Source organism: Odontomachus brunneus, unplaced genomic scaffold (assembly GCF_010583005.1).
Source record: "Odontomachus brunneus isolate Ranch 3 - 2012 unplaced genomic scaffold, Obru_v1 Obru_scaffold_006, whole genome shotgun sequence".
In the NCBI taxonomy this organism is placed as follows: Eukaryota; Metazoa; Arthropoda; class Insecta; order Hymenoptera; family Formicidae; genus Odontomachus; species Odontomachus brunneus.
Window position 1 is genome coordinate 1598028 of NW_022639456.1, and position 16889 is coordinate 1614916.

The window sequence follows — 16889 nt, forward strand, 5'->3', positions numbered from 1 at the left end:
TCTCTCTCTCTCTCTCTCTCTCTCTCTCTCTCTCTCTCTCTCTCTCTCTCTCTCTATCTCTACAAGTCCGTTCTGAAAACTGGACTCGAGTCGGGCTAAAAACGATCCTCTCGGTCTCGAAATCGCGGAGCATTGAAAGCCGGAGTCACCGATACGGCTTAACGATCTTTGGTCACACTTACTTTTGTGCCCGCCATAATACTCGAGCACTTACTTGGCGAAACCATCGACGAGTTAGTTTGGTCTGACCTCTTCCTTCCTTCCACACCTACATACATGCACATTCTCTCTCTCTCTCTCTCTCTCTCTCTCTCTCTCTCTCTCTCTCGCTTGCTCGCTCGCTCTTCCTTGTCCTCTTCTTCCATCCTTTTGTCCGACGATGCAACACAACACGGCAGAGGTCAGTCGGCCGAAATTAGACCGTTCCGCTGCATCCTGCAACATGCCGGCTCGATAATCGGCATCCTGTGACGACGGCACGCTTATCGACATTAATGTGGGTTGCTGCACCCACGTTGGGAATGATAAGCGCCAAACGTGATTGGCATGTAATTGGCATTGTAAGATTCATTTCGTTCGCGCCGTTGTCAGTTTGATAATAATTCCACGGAAACGCATGATTTTTTTAAATTTAGATCGGATCGATGCACTGAGAAGAAAATACTTGAAGATTTATCTGTGGGATGTAAAGTTCATACACAGAAATAAACTATGTCCCACAAAGAGATTTCAAGTATTCTTTTCTCAGAGTGACATCCGACACATTCGTGACTGTTCCCATTCTTTTCCAACGAAAAGCAACGAATCTCGAGTACTCCGTGTACGCGTTGCCTCTTTGAATTCGTCCCCTTTGAATCCCCACCACAATTTTCCGCTATTGTTCCGAAGAAGAATGCAACGGTCACCTTATCTCGGTCGCGCGAAATAAATCGCGAGGCCGGCTTGCACGGACGATGCTTCCGAATCGCTATTATTATTATTATTTCCGTCTCGGGGTACTTGCTTGTTTATGACTAATTCATTTATGTAATTTCTCACTATATTCTTCCGGATGCGTGTAGATTATTGCGGAAGATAGCCCGTAATCGATGCATCCCGCTCTAATTACACGCGAGCGTGACTCTACCTCGCGTTAGCTTCTAGGAAGCGAAGTGCGCGCGGATCTAAACGACGCCCTCACGATGCATTAGATCGCAAATGTTGTTTATAAGCGAGCCCGCATAATTGCCGAGAACAAAAGTCTCGTCGGGAGTGGGGGCAAATCTGCCGCGTTTTCATAAGCGACATTTTATCTATTTCATAATGGCATGAAGAGACCTTTCGCACGCTTGCTTCTCATAAATGTTCTCATAAATGCTACTTGTAACTTCTTAATCCGTAACGCTGTTTCTGACTTCTCATAAAAATATACACGAGCGAGATAAATAAAAATTTCAATAAGACACGGTTGAATAAGGTCTCGTTTAAATAAAGAGTTAAACATTGCGTTTCCCTTCTTTTCGCGGGCGAAATAATTTTGTTAGAAATACGAAACAATGTATACACTTACTGCAGACGCTGCAGTGTTTCTCGTCGGAGCCGTCGCCGCATCCGTCTCGACCGCTGCAGGTTATCGCGTCGGAACGACACCTGCCGTTGTCGCACCTGAACGGACAGAATCTCGGGGCGATCCTGCCCCGATTGCGTGTCCTGCACGCTCCTCTGGGCTCGTCGCTGCCGTCCCTGCAGGACACCACCGCGTTGCAGAACTCGTAAGCCGGCAGGCACTGGCCGTTGTTGCATCTGAACGCACCCTCGGGACACTCTGCGCAAACGAGTTGTGAAGAGGCACGTGAAGATACGGGCGAAACGCGAGAGTCGCACGTGTCGACCGAGCAAAACATTCGACAATCTCGAAAACAAGCAGACGTGTGGATACACTGAGAGAAGTGGCTTGATAAATGACACTATACTCGTCTGATGAAAGTAATATGGTAAATTTATATGCGATATCTGGTTCACATATCCAATATTCTGATTATGATGCCTCGAAGCATCTGGTAGTCAATACCGAGACATTTAGTTGTAGACATCTTGACAATTCTCTCTAGATGTGTGATACTATTGACGCGATTAGAGTTAATTGTTACTCGCTGTGACGTTTCCTCTGTCATCTATACACTGAGAGAAATGGCTTGGTGAAGGACACTATACTCGTCTTATGAAAGTGAATTTATATTTGGTTATGGCGATATCTGGTTCACATATCCAATATTCTGATTACGATGCCTCGACGCATCTGGTAGTCAATACCGAGACATCTAGACAGTTTGATAATTCTCTCTAAATGTGTGATACTATTGACGCGATAGTTAATTATTACTCGCTACGACGTTTCGTTTTTTATTTATATTAATTTGTAAAGACGTCGGTGCTATAAAACAGTAAACGCTGAAACCGTCAAATATTTGGAAGAATGAAATTTCTTAAAATATGTCGACGAATTTAGAAGTAAATATATGAAGATTATATATAGTAAGTATATGAAAATTATATATAATATGGTTAGATTTTAGGTTAAGTAAGAAGTCTAACACTACTCCACAACTGTATTCATAACATTCACCAAATGAATTGTATGCTGTACCAGACGGTTTGGTAAACGTATTTAAGCATTACTGTAATGCTACTTAGACAATGCGCTTACCAGGTAGTTCGGAATCATTGACTAAATATCTTGTTACACGATTATTCACCATACCGTTTGGTAAACCTAAATAGAATTCTAGTTAGTATCATCAGATATTTCCCTCAGTGTAGGATAGAATTCGTAGGTAGTGCTAACGTGTGAACACTGAGAAAGAACAAATTAATTTATTCAACTAAAGTCATACTTATTCCTGATCTTGATCATATTTTGTGCAATGAAATGACACGCTCTCTGAATTTCTTAGAGTGAAAAGTACGTTCCACACGAGAGGGGAAAGTAAAAATACTGCCACTGGAAACCACAGAAGTGAATGTTTTCACTCGATATTGTGAGATCAGAATGGATTCTGACTCCATATGGGCGAATGTTTCAATCGATTGGAGTGAATATATTACTTGAATGCATCAGGCTCACTCTTCAATTTCCAACGAAAATAATTCGAGTGATTCGATCGTCACTCTACTTTTTAAGCGAAATTTCGCTTCACAAAATTTAGAGAGTGCATATGAGATTATTGTCACAAATGTTACAGTAAAATTTAATAAAAAAGAAAATTATTTCCTTGACCATAATTTATAGTAATTATTTCTCTATATGATTATTGTTCCATATACCAAATATTTTCTTCTCAGTGAACATCGAGCAAGTTTTCCTTTAATTTAATAACACACAATTAATCTCAAAAGCCAAAATCTCAAAGTCAAAAGCCGCTAAAATCGCGTTTTGATTTCCTAAGAAGAAACAGATTCCGTTGATTTGAATTTGAAAAGTGTCCGATGCTCTACCAATTTGCTTCGCGAAACCCAAAGATGGACGTGCGAGTGCATTTTCACGGCAAATCAGAGCCGAAATACAGCGGATACCAACTTCGCCGATTGTTGCAGCCGATCTCGTCCTCGCCGCGCGGACAGTCGCGGTTGCCGTCGCACACCCCCGATCTCGAGATGCAGACGTCGCTGTCGTTGCACCTGAAGGCTTGTACCGGGCAGACCGCGCCGGTGCACTCCTCGTCGGAGCCGTCGGCGCAGTCAGCACGCCCGTCGCAGACGAAGAACCAGCTGATGCAGCTCCCGGACGATCGACACTGGAACGTGCCGGGCGCGCAGCCGGTCCTACGCGCGCTGCAACTGCCGTTCGTCAGGAGGCTGCAGTCGCAGACGCCGCCGATGCAGCGCGACAGCGGGTCGGCCATTCGGCACTCCAGGTCGGCGATGCAGGCCAGACCAAGACTGACCGCCGTCATTATCGTGCTCTCGTGCCGATCCGTCTTGATCGGCGCTGAAATAAACAGATACACGGAGAAAAATAATTTACTGGCCCAGCAAATTTTCTGCTGGTTTAGCAAAATCTTTTCGTTATTACATGGACAGCTAAAAGATTTGCTAAAAGTACTAATCACTACTTGCTGGATATAATTTGCTGAATCTACAAATTTTTTTTGTTATAAGAACCATAATGGATTTATATAAGCAGTTGCAGTTTTGCTCCGGCAGCAAATACATTTGCTAAGGATACATTATTTTGCATCAGTAGCAAATTAACGTGATTCTTAGGACAAATACATTCAACAAATTTTTTCTATTCTACACGGAGAAAAATAATTTGTTAGCCCAGCAAATTTTCTGCTGATTTAACAAAATCTTTTCGTTATTATATAGACAGCAAAAAGATTTGCTAAAAGTACTAATCACTACTTGCTGGATATAATTTGCTGAATCTACAAATTTTTTTGTTATAAGAACCATAATGGATTTATAAGCAGTTGCAGTTTTGCTCCGATAATAAATAAATTTGCTAAGGATACATTATTTTGCATCAATAGCAAATTAACGTGATTTTTAGGACAAATACACTCAACAAATTTTTTTTATCCTATAGCAACGAAACTACATCTGCTCTGATAACGAATAATTTATAAAATTAGTTATGTCAACTAAATTTTTTTGATGTCACTACGAATATACAGTAGCAACAGCAATTTTGCTAAAAGAGCAAAATTATTTTTTTCCATGTATGAATGCACAGAAAAAAATAACTTGCTGCAGCAGCAAACTAATTTGCCACATATGGATAGTCAAATATAATTTGCTGTGTTAGCTATTTTTTCTTTGCTGCAGGAACCTATTTTCTTGCTATGATATCAAGAAAATCTACTTCTACAGCAAGAAAAGTGGCTAATGTAGCAAATTTGCTACAAATGGGCAAATATAATTTACTGCTTTAGTTACTTTTTTTGTTGCAGGAGCAGATTTTTTTGATATCATAGCAAGGAAATTGGCTCTTGCAGCAAAGAAAAAGTGGCTAATATAGTAAATTATGTTTAGTTGTCCATATGTAGCAGATCTTATTTTTCCGTATGACACATAGCTCTTCAGCAGATGAAAGTTGCAGCTCCAAAAACTTTGACTTCTGCGAACTTATTTTTGCCTTCTTTTCTCTCTAATTATATTTTGTTGTATTTTTAGAGCCGAAACCTTCGACATATTGAAAAGATAATTGAGTTATCTAATCACGACATATGTAGAACATTCTTCGGATGATAACGTAGTCACGACTTACCGGACGTCGAAGTGGACGTGATGGGAACAGGCTCAGTGATTTCCGCTTCGATAACGATAGCATCGTCGTCGTCGGGCAGCTCGTGCGGTCCAGGACGATCGTTGGATCCTGGTCTCATGTTCAACGATGGTCTCGTCACCAGGTTGACAGGTATCAGCTGATTGGGTGCTTTCGTCGACAAGAGCATCGTTGCATTTTTCAACCAGGATAATTGAACACCTGTCCAGGTACAACGTTTATAAAGTATCTCTTACACGGAGAGAATATATGAAAATGAGATGAAAAGGATAGTGAATCACTGCACAATGTCGATCTATCCTAGACAGTACAATGTCCAAAATCGTCATAAGACGTCTTTAAGACATCTTTAAGACAAATTTATAAGGTCTTAAAGACTTTAATTGTCTTAAAGATGTCCTAAAGACGTCTTATGACTTGATTTTAGACATTTGTGCTGTCTGGGATTTCTCAATTATAAAATTCTATAATAATTTTAGTCATAAAATTCTCTCTCTCTCTCTGTGCAGGGTTTACAATAATTTATTTATTTATTTAATTAAATGCAAATATGTCTCCCTTTGATACACAGAAAAAAGAACATGGAGACAACATACTATATAAAAAAATGAAAGGTAAAAGAAAAAATTAAATATTATATATATATAAAATTAAAGATTAAGAAGTATATATAACACGCAGAGGAGAAATAAAAAGGAACAGTAATTTATAAAGTAATCCGTAACGATTTTAATCATCACAGAATGCTGTTGCTTATTAACTTGTTTATTAGTTGCTTTATCTGTTATTATCTGATCATTGAGCTTAAGCTAGTTATCGCGATAATCCTTAAAAGCGGCGAAAGACAAGGAATTAAAAGATAACGAAGTTCCGTATGCATAATTGCGGCGAATGCACACGCATACGCGCACGCGCGCGCGCACACACACATATACACATACAAATCGCGCGCGTAGCACGAAGTTTTCTTCGTACGTTCGCAGGGAAATGCCACTCGCTGTTTCGCTAATGACCGCGCTAATTAAGAATGCGAATCGGCCCACCTCGTTAATCCGCTCGAGCGCTTTCGGGCCGGAATACGAAACCGCTTCTCGTCTCGGCACTCCCGTTGTGCGTCTCGCGCACACGGAAAAGCTGATTACCGGATAAAAGGCGCGCGAACGCCGGCAGAGGCGATGATGCGGCCCGATGCGCGATTCCCATATAACGTACGCGACCGAGGGTTACACAGGGGGAATGCTAAGTGGCTTATGGAGAAGTCAGGTACCTCGTGTCTGCTAGTTTGCGCAGGTTCGCGTACTCGATAGAGCGTGAACTCGGGGAGAACGTCTCCGATTCCGCCGTTTCAGCAGCGATTTCTGCGCGCTCTCTCGCCGGAAACGATGATTTGTTTCCCGTCTGAGACGAGCGAGATCGCTTATCGGTGTGTAATTAATCGACATAGCGAGCAAACAGACACTCCGATAAAATCGCTCCGATAAAAAACGACCTCACGAAGTATCCTTTTATTAATTATTCGCGCGCGCGCGCGCGCGCCGATTTCAATCAGAAGAAGAGCACGGATCGAGTGCGTTTGAGTTTCCGAGGTTAATTGAAGTTCGGAACGGGCTGCTCTAAAGTTGTACGATGATTAAGTAAACACGTTAGACTGACGAATATACTCTCCGAAATGCAATCAGTGTATTCTTGACTAAAACGCTACACTTACATAATTGGCGGTTCAGTTATAGATATAGCGCTGCAATCAATAAATTCTTGCGGTAAGGATGAGTTAATAGTAGCGATTATTAACCATTATTGATGCAGTTTGCAAACAGTAACAGTGTCATCGTCCGCAAATCGCCTAGAAACCGTTATTTCCACCGTCACAAACACAGAAAGTCGGATTCGGTATAACGAATTTTTGTTCTTTAGATTTTACACTTCCACCGTGATCAAAATGTCGACTGTGAAATGCAAGATGAAGCAGTAAAAGTATTTCCACTGAAAATCAATGAATACTCACTGATCATCCATGAAGTATTTTCCGATTTTTCAGCTACACTGAGAGAAATGGCTTGATAAATGACACTATACTCGTCTTATGAAAGTGAATTTATATTTGGTTATGGCGATATCTGGTTCACATATCCAATATTCTGATTACGATGCCTCGACGCATCTGGTAGTCAATACCGAGATATCTAGACAGTTTGATAATTCTCTCTAAATGTGTGATACTATTGACGCGATAGTTAATTATTACTCGCTACGACGTTTCGTTTTTTATTTATATTAATTTGTAAAGACGTCGGTGCTATAAAACAGTAAACGCTGAAACCGTCAAATATTTGGAAGAATGAAATTTCTTAAAATATGTCGACGAATTTAGAAGTAAATATATGAAGATTATATATAGTAAGTATATGAAAATTATATATAATATAGTTAGATTTTAGGTTAAGTAAGAAGTCTAACACTACTCCACAACTGTATTCATAACATTCACCAAATGAATTGTATGCTGTACCAGACGGTTTGGTAAACGTATTTAAGCATTACTGTAAGGCTACTTAGACAATGCGTTTACCAGATAGTTTGGTATCATTGACTAAATATCTTGTTACACGATTATTCACGATACCGTTTGGTAAACCTAAATAGAATTTTCTAGTTAGTATCATCAGACATTTCCCTCAGTGTAGAAACATTTTTACTGATTTATTTTAAGAGAGTTTATGCCATTTTTGAGATTCGAATTAAAATTGCACAGCTCTTTATAGAGAAGGAGGAGAAAGAGAAAGAGATATGATTAACTCACAACAGCGAGAAATTAACTTTTACAAATATTTGGGACATGATCGAGAAGGAAGAGACGCAATTGAATCGTCGGACCCCAACGGAGTTGGGTCAGTACCGGTTTTTTCAGTACCGTAAGTAACTGAATGATCCAATTTCTACGTTACACACGTACCTGTGTCTTGCTCACTCTCGACCTTCTGCCCTGCGCCGGCCATTCCCTTATCGGTGACATCCTCTATCGGCGCCTGGAACGGCGGCAGATGCTCCTGAAGAGGCGCCGGTCTCACCAGGCTGTCAGGTCGGCACACATCGCCCTCGCGGCGCATCGGTGCGGTGCATTGGCACCGGCCGAATAAATCCGGAATGAGGAAATCGCAGTGCGACTCGGGGTCCCAGAGGCGACAGTGAGCGTGCTCGTAACACACCTGGCCGAGCTTCGCCGCTGCAAAATTAGATTCGGTTCTCGGCTTACGAACTCGCACGTCAATCTCAATCAAGTCATCCCTCTCCGCATAGGCGCAGAGTTCATTCAGAGTTAAGTTTGTCAATGAATATCTTTAAAGACAAGACAATTGACTATGTTTGACTTCTTGAAAGATTACCAAGAATCTCAGTGCTATTTATACTTTTTAAATCGCGTAACAAATTCTCATCTTCATTTTCCTCCGAACGTGCTCCACGTAGGTCAGATCATTCATGCGTAACTACGGCCAATTTTCAGGGAAAAAACCGACGCACAGAATATCGACGAGCATAAAATCGTATCATCAGCGCGCGCTGAATCTCCCGTAACATCGGAAACTCCACAATAAGCGGCCCCGTGAGCGATCGCAAACGAGCCGCGATAAATCAAGCAGAAGAGCGAAAGGGGTATTCCGCGAATGCGTTTTCAAGACGCCATTTCGCAAAGTATCACGTCGACTCCGCGGCCGACAGTGAGGCCGAGGAGACCGCATAAATTAGAATTTTCTCCGCGGGATACTCCGACCGCACTTCGCCGTGGCTATTCATCGTCGATCCTTTCACCGATGCGCGTTGTTCCATGTCGTTAATGACGGTCTTAATGTCACACGAAGATAGCTTCCAGCTCCGGCAACGCACGCGGCATCCCCGGGGGACTTTTTATTATTACTGCGCGTATCGATCTATCGCGATGCCGATCGAGTGTGTCGTTATCACGAGTCGTTACCTCAATCTCCGCGGATCATTTGTTGCGTTCGTCCACGGGAAAGTTGTTGAAGCAATGACGATCGATCCGGAATGAATTTATTACTCACTTCGCCGTGTGGCGGGAATTCATCCGGATTTCTTTTTCATTGTTCATGAAGAATTTATTAGGCTAATAACGAACGTTTAGGTGGCATTAATTTATTAATTATTTGATCGCCGATGAAATGGAAATTAAACTCGGGCGCGAATACGATCGCGCGTTGTTGAGCGCGCGCATTCATTTGATTTATAGCGATCGATTCAACTGCCACTTATTATTAAACGATAACAGCGTCGATGATTAATGCCAAGACTTACGTCCGAGACAAGTGTGCCTGCGGAACTGCAAGTGTCCTTCCTCGCATCTGCACACGCCGTCGAGACAGCTACTGTTCGCCACTTTCAGGGAGCACTGTTCCCTCACGAGGCAATCGTGGCCCAGCAGAGTCGCTGAAATGTCAAGAGATTTTCAGCAAGCGACAATCTCATCGGCTGACTCAAACTTGTCTCCGCGAGGAATAGCGAGGAAGGCGTCGCCTCCTTCGTAGCTGAATGATGACAAGCGTCAAAAAGACTTCTTCGCACTTAATCCTCGGCGCATTTTTGTGGTATGAATTAAGTTAACAGATCGAATTATTAATAAGTATATAAGTAATATACGTATATAAGTATGTAAGTAATAATTATTAATAAGTACATTTTCTCTCTATACTTTATGGTAGAACTCTAAGAAAGTATGAAAGTCGTGAAATATCACGAACTCTGCAAATTGTTGAAATTACTCAAGAAGACAGTTAAAAAACTACACAGAGGAAATATTATAGTGAAAATTACGTTAAAATTGTAATTCCTTCTACACACTTTTAGACAAATATATAATACAATTTTGTACAGTCCAAGATTACACAAATTTTCTTGGAATTTTTATTATTAATAGTTGCTTATCCGTAATTGCTTACGCATAAAAAATATTTCCAATAACTTTTTACAATTTAGAATAAACTAATTTAAAGACCGATAATTTTGAAACTATAAAGTTCGAAGCTTACATCGATACAAACAGCTCGTTTTAATGCTCGATCAACAAATTTATGTAAATGATTGAATGTTGCAATGTTGTACTCTAGCCATAAATGACCCATAATTAGGACCGTTATCTTATTTTCTCTGTGTAGGATTAACGACGCGACGTGCATTGGACGATCGACAGTTAAGTGAGCGAAATTGCGGTTCATTTGGTCGATACGCGAAACCTAGCTCGAGGTCTCTTTGAGACCTCGTAGATGTTTGCTCACGGAACGCTACAAAGCGCGCGCTCCAAGGGTATCTATTTAGGGGATGAGAATAGCGGTTTTCAAGTAGGCGAGGAGAATGCTCTGTCGGACTTACACTCCAGACAATGCGTCCCATTGTAGCCGGCGAAGAAGGGCTGACACCGGCAATAACCCAAGTGGCAGTGGCTATTAGCGATGCCGACCTCGCAGTCCCGATCTCGGTTGCACACGTCGCCGAGCCTCACGTTCGTCGTAGCGGGCGAGGGCGAAGCCGGTCTCTGCAAGAAGGTCGAGGGTGAAATGTGCTCTCTCTCTCTCTCTCTCTATCTCTATCTCTTTCTATCTCCCCCTCTCTCTCTCTCCTCCCCCTTGGATGACCTAGATTCGCGAGTCAGCCAGTGGCGTAGCTAGAATTTCCGGGATCTCAAGGGATGAGATGCGAGCTTCCGGAGCGAGCTAACGAAGCCTCCAGTAATTATTCAACGTAGCGCTAAGTCGACGCGACGAGCAGGCGAGAAAGGAGAGAAGCATCGATCGTCTTGACTGTAATAATCTTCTCCTTTCAGTTTTTGACCTTTATTCGCAATTCTAATTGACTAATGATCTCCCCTCTTCAATTTTTGATCTCTATTCGCAAAGTCTAATTCGGATTTGCTTCTTTTTATTTCTTTTCTAATAGTATCATTCGCGTAACCCACATACGTGGGACGTCAAGGCCGCAGGCGCTTCGTGTGCAACGCGGCAATTCCTCACGATGGACGCGTCTTACTTGCGCGTTCTCGTGACCTTCCAGAAGTCACTTCCGCGGGTTATTCTTCCACGTTGCGCCGAGTGGGTGCCTCGCGAGTACGCAGTTTATCCACCTCTCTCTCTTCTCTATCCTTCTCTACGTAATCGCTTCCCGGTTTCCCACGATCTGCAAACAATGCTTGTGCAGTTTTGCGCGCGACTACGAGTCCGGTGTACGAGTAAGACATGATATCGCCGCAGTAGTGTCAGGCGAATTGAGTATTTCATTCTTTCCTATTACGTAAGATCGTCAGATTCATCGCGCTTCTTGCCGCGCGATTTTGCCGGCCAATCCGAAGAAAAGCGAAGAATTTTCCACGGCGACCGACAGTTTCACCGACTGTCATCCGTTTCCTTCTATCATCGGGAAATGTATTTTGCGCAAAACCGTGAAAAGGATTCGCAACCGTCTGCCGTGGAGTTCGCAAAATCGTCCTTGCGCGATCCACCCCGGCGCACGCGGATATCCGTAAATCCCGGAAAACTCAATGCACCGCGCGACTCCGCTAGTACCCACGGCGTTGGGAATGGAAGTGGAGATGCGGAATCGCGCCGCAAATTCGCGGCTTGTACGCTTTGAGCACCGCAAGGTGACACGACATCCGTTGCGCGCGTATGCACCGTTAGACGTAACGCGCGCTTTATAGACGTCCTGTGCAATTTTATTCGGAGGAAAGTCCGCGAATCTCGCTGACGAGCGCCGAACGGTAAAAGCTTGAGCAAATACAACGCGGGCTATTGCAACGACACGGTCGTCGTCGTCGTCGTTGTTTCCGTCGTCTCGTTCTCCAGTTGGCAGCGTCGTGAATCGACGGCGAAGAAGCGCGATCGCGGGACTGCCGTATCGGGAGACCGGCGGCTCTTTATCGTCGCTCCCGCGGATATATATCCGTCCGAGGGATGCGAGGATCCCTCGGGGAGAAGTCTTCGACTTCGCCTTCGCCGCGCCTCCTAAAAGGAAACGGAGAAACGCGTTCTTAACTCCCCGCATTTTTCTAAACTGTCGTCCCCCTCTTCCAGCCTCCCTCGGAGAATTACTCGGCGCTTTTACCCGCCGCTTCATCCTCCAGGAAGACGGAAGCGCGAGGGAGAAAACGCGTCCTCGAGACTCTCTTAGGACTAAAGAGATCTTCTTGGACAATCATTCGCGCAATTATTATAGTACAGATGTATTCATTGTAGCGTCAGTCTAATCCCGGAATACCAAAATTGTACAGTAATTTTTATACAATATTCTTCCCGTATACTTTTTCTCAGAGAAGAAAACATTTCTGTCAAGAAAAAACCAAGTTTCTCTAACTTCAAGAATATTGCGCTTGCAACATTTTTCTTTTGGTTTTAGAAAAATCCTCTTGAGGCGATATATAAGAGGATTCCGCTAAGAAGAAGATTATATCTTTTTCAGTGCGACACATCTGCGACCAGCTTTTCTTCGCGAAGTTCATAGGTGACGAATCACCAAATTCTCGCCGTGACAACACGAGAAGAAGAGATTTCGGCTCGTTGGGTCGAGCGTCGCGCGACGAGCCATTTTCAACGAACGGTATAAAGCGGCCGATCGAATGCACCTGCGTGCGATCGGGACGCATCTCGTTTCTCTCTCTCTCTCTCTCTCTCTCTCTCTCTCTCTCTCTCTTTCACTCTCATGTATGCATCTCGTGTGCAGTCGAGAGACGAAATTACCGTGCACTCTGAATCACGAGCCGCCGTCTTACATTTGGCGGGCGATAATCTGCAAACGCGTCACTCGAGCGGAACCTCGAGCGCGTCGGACGTGGTCGCGTGTTATGAATAATGGATGCGCTTTCCTGAATGGACGCGTTATTTCAGTGTCACGTTGTTGCATTCGCGATCTTCGGTAAAAATCGCAGCGCGCGCACGCGGTCGATGTCACGCTTGGTTTTCCGCTTCACGCTCCAAGTGTAAGCGTCATTTATTCTAACGTAACAGTCAACGCGCATTAATCCCTCGCGCGTCCTCGTTGCTCGTCGCGACTTGCGACGAGCAAGTGCGCTCTTACGAAGGAAATGAACTTCGCTCGATACCACGCGCATTTCAATCTCTCCCTTTCTTCAGCAAGCGGATACGTTCGAGGAAGATTTAATTCTTAGCTTTCAAGAGTGGTAATTCATCATTAACTACCACGTGCTAACATTCTTCTCATTACGTCGAATGAAGGATAGTATGCGCGATTCTGTGAGTGAAGTGAATGAAGCATTTCGCGATCAGCGCTGATAAGAACTAATTCCATCGTCTTGAAGGGGAGAACTCTTGGGAAAAGTGGAGAGAGAGGGCGAGTGTGCATTTCGTCATTTTGTGGCAATTGAGTCGCGCGAATTACACAGTCACGCACATACACGAATTGTTAAAGAAAAGGGAAAAAAGAGGAGGAAAATTAATCCGCCCCCTCCGCGAGAGGGTTAATCGGGTGTTGCACGCAACGCTGCGTGTGCACGTGGAAATGCATCTCTCTCTCTCTCTCTCTCTCTCTCTCTCTCTCTCTCTGTCCTGCGGGCTGGCGCACGAGCGCATCGTAACGCGCCGCGTAGCGCTGCACCCAAGGGTGGCAAGGTGGAATTTTATATTCACCGCGAGAGAACACCTCCCGCCGGCTCTTAATTACGCCTAACGAGCCGAGCCAATTTAAACGCGGAATAGAGATGGCCGGTCGAGGTGCGTTCCGAGGAGTTGCGAGCGCCGAGGACGATCGCAATCGCCGGTTCTCACGCGGAAATTCCCTTTTACGCTTCAGTTACGACCGTAAGGAGAGTCGCGAGGAATGCAAGGACACCCCGGGCGAGACACGCGCGGGGATGATCCGGAAATGCTCCCTCTCTTTAGTTCAGAACAAAATGAGAGAAGGAAAGATCGCGTTTGCCGCGCGTAACGAACGAATTTGTTCGACGTGTCAGCATTTTCGCAGAGACGAACTCTATGTGACAAGTTTCCAAGTATTCTTTCGCAGCACGCGAGTGACAGGCAGCGCCTGCAGTTTTAAGAACTGCGAGTGTCACGGTTTGCTTCATCTGTATTTCATTTTTTAAGCGGCGGATTATCGGTCTCTTGTACTCGCGAGTAAATAATGAAGGGACTTACTTCACGATCGCTCTTGTATATCGCGAAGAATGCGAAGATTCGCGACTGCCGCGATGCACACTGTACGCGAAACAAAGCCGCGGTCAGCGCGGCTCCAGTGGACGCGAATCTCGTCGTTTCCCTCCTGCGTCCCTCCCCGCAGAACTTTACGGCGGTGGTTAAATTATGGTTCGGTTAAGTATAATCGCGGATGCTCCAATAGGTTCAGCAGAATGCGGCCGAGACTGTATCCTTTCTTCCGTTCCTGCGTAATTCCCTTATAGAGAGCGAACGTGAAGCAAGGAGGACCGGTCGTTCGGTCACCGGGCTCGTATATTCCTACGCGAGTAATCCTCTTTGCTGATCCAGCGCGAAATGAAAAGAACGTCGCTCGGATATTGTATTTTTTATAGTAAAAATTACCGTAAATCTTTTTAGTCCGAAGAACAAATTAATATTCTGTAATAATTTATTAACTTTTTATTTCATCTGAAATTCATATTTCAAGAGTTAGAATATACTGTAAGGAATTTGTTTTTAGTAACATTCAACTACGGTTTTTTAATTCCTATTATAATTACCGATAGTTTACACGTTTTTCTACATAAAACAAAAAACATCCTAGTCTTATAGGCGCCCAAAATTAATTTAAAAAAAGTTTTTAATTTCCACCGATTATGCTATTTTTTTCTTATTATTATTTTACCTATTTTTTCAGGGTTAAACTTGTCAGTGAATGCCCTCAAAGAGAAGGAAATTGGCTATGCTTGACTTCTTGGATCGCGAAGAATCTCACTGCACTGTCTGTAATATTTCAATCGTGTATGAAATCTTCGTTTTCGATTTCCTCGAAACATACCTCGTACGATTCGGATCTTTCTTGCATAACTACGGCTGACTCGCATTGCTCGAGCCGATGGCGAGAAAAATCGATCTTCCCCCGATCGATCGCCACCGCGATACGCCCGGCATTCTCGAAGAGCGGACGGCAGGCGGTCGGTCGGCGCGATCGCTTATTCCTCCGTAAATCGCGATCGCATTGTTGCGGTTACGCGCACGACCGCGCGCAAAACTGCGCTCCCGCGCGCGCAAATACGCACGCAAATACACACGCGAGCTCGTCGATGCGCGCGCGTGCAGTCGCGCAGAGAACGATGCACCCTCGCTCGCCTCGCATTGTGCGCCGCGGCCTGCATTGTTCGAATGACTCCGCGCGTTCGTGTCGAGATCGCGGTTCTCGCGAAAACGGCTGTGAGCCGCGCGTAAAATATCGCAGAAAGAGGAGGAGAGAGATTGACGAAAAGAGTGGCGCGGGGGCCGTTAATAGGAGACGCGAGTTCCGCTTCCTCCGGAGCAGATCTCGTTCGCGCGAGATCCCGAGCGGTCGTAAACAACGATCGCGGGTTACAGCGCGGCCAGTAATTCGTGTTATGCACCGACGAGTCGACGACGCAGCGCTCGCGGAATAATCCCGCACGGCAGCGTTAATTATCGTTGGTCGCGCGAGTGCGCCCTTAATGCGGCGGTAAATTGTGCCGCAGCTGCGCGACGTGCGATCGAGGGATACGTTCTGAATTGCGATTTACGAGCGCGCGTCGCCGTCGCCATTGTCACGCCGGCAATTTCACGGCCGGCAACGCGCGAAATAATGTCCGATTTCGAGCGCGCCGCGCGCGGCAAGTGATGCAGACGACGGCCGCGATCTGGAGTCGATCGATCGATTGCGGAGACCGCGTCGTTTGAATTTCATGCAGAGCTACGCTACGAAATCTTGCTCGGCGAGCGACATTCGATTAAGCAATCTTAGTTCTCTGCCTGACATATTCAAAAGACATCTTTCGCACGTATTTCAGACATCTTCGACGTGTCTTTTAGAAGCGCTCTCTGCATTATACATGACACAATTCGGCAATTTTGATTATTGACTGACCGATTATTTTAACCGAAGAAAATTTTCGTCTATCAATACAACAGCTCTTCGTGAATCTTCCCGTAGAAGAAATTTAAAAAAAGACGTACTCTCGTACTTTCGATTGTTAAACAACTCTTACATCCCGACATCGCCAGATTTGCCAAATTTCTCAGCGTTTATGCGAAGATATTTTCGTTCGCGAAGGCGATTTATTCCTTGCGCGACCTGAACATCCCTTCACGTTACCGACTCGACGTAGCATCTATCGATTTCGGATAACTGCGCGCCGCTGGGACGTTAATTTTCCCGATGAGACTCGCGTCTCTCCCTCTCTCTCTCTCTCTCTTTCCCGCGCTCATTATCAGCGACGGCCGTTACCCAGGACGGGAAATTCCCTGAAAAATCCGATCGATGCCGCGAGAATAATTATCGGGCTCCGGATTACAAGGTATATAGCGATACCTCGCGCGCGGTACGGCGCGGTGCGCGCGGTAGCATCGGGACCCTCGCAATTATCCCATGGAGTACCGGTGCGCGGTCGCAACACGTGTGTATCGGTAACTCGAGCGTTTCCCCCCCCCCC

General features: G+C 44.6%; 1 protein-coding gene across 3 annotated transcripts in view; it reads right to left on the bottom strand.

Annotated features, from left to right (window-relative positions):
- Positions 1 to 6: 6 nt before the first annotated feature.
- Positions 7 to 16889, bottom strand: part of LOC116852299 — a 30302-nt gene continuing 13419 nt past the window's right edge. For all 3 annotated transcript variants that reach the window (XM_032832510.1, XM_032832519.1, XM_032832504.1), the window contains 7 exons: positions 10646 to 10808; positions 9575 to 9706; positions 8220 to 8489; positions 5249 to 5467; positions 3557 to 3967; positions 1550 to 1804; positions 7 to 435 (listed from right to left, as the gene is read on the bottom strand). In XM_032832510.1, coding sequence (XP_032688401.1) covers positions 416 to 435; positions 1550 to 1804; positions 3557 to 3967; positions 5249 to 5467; positions 8220 to 8489; positions 9575 to 9706; positions 10646 to 10808 — 1470 coding nt within the window. In that variant the 3' untranslated portion in view covers positions 7 to 415. The remainder of the gene's footprint in view (positions 436 to 1549; positions 1805 to 3556; positions 3968 to 5248; positions 5468 to 8219; positions 8490 to 9574; positions 9707 to 10645; positions 10809 to 16889) is intronic.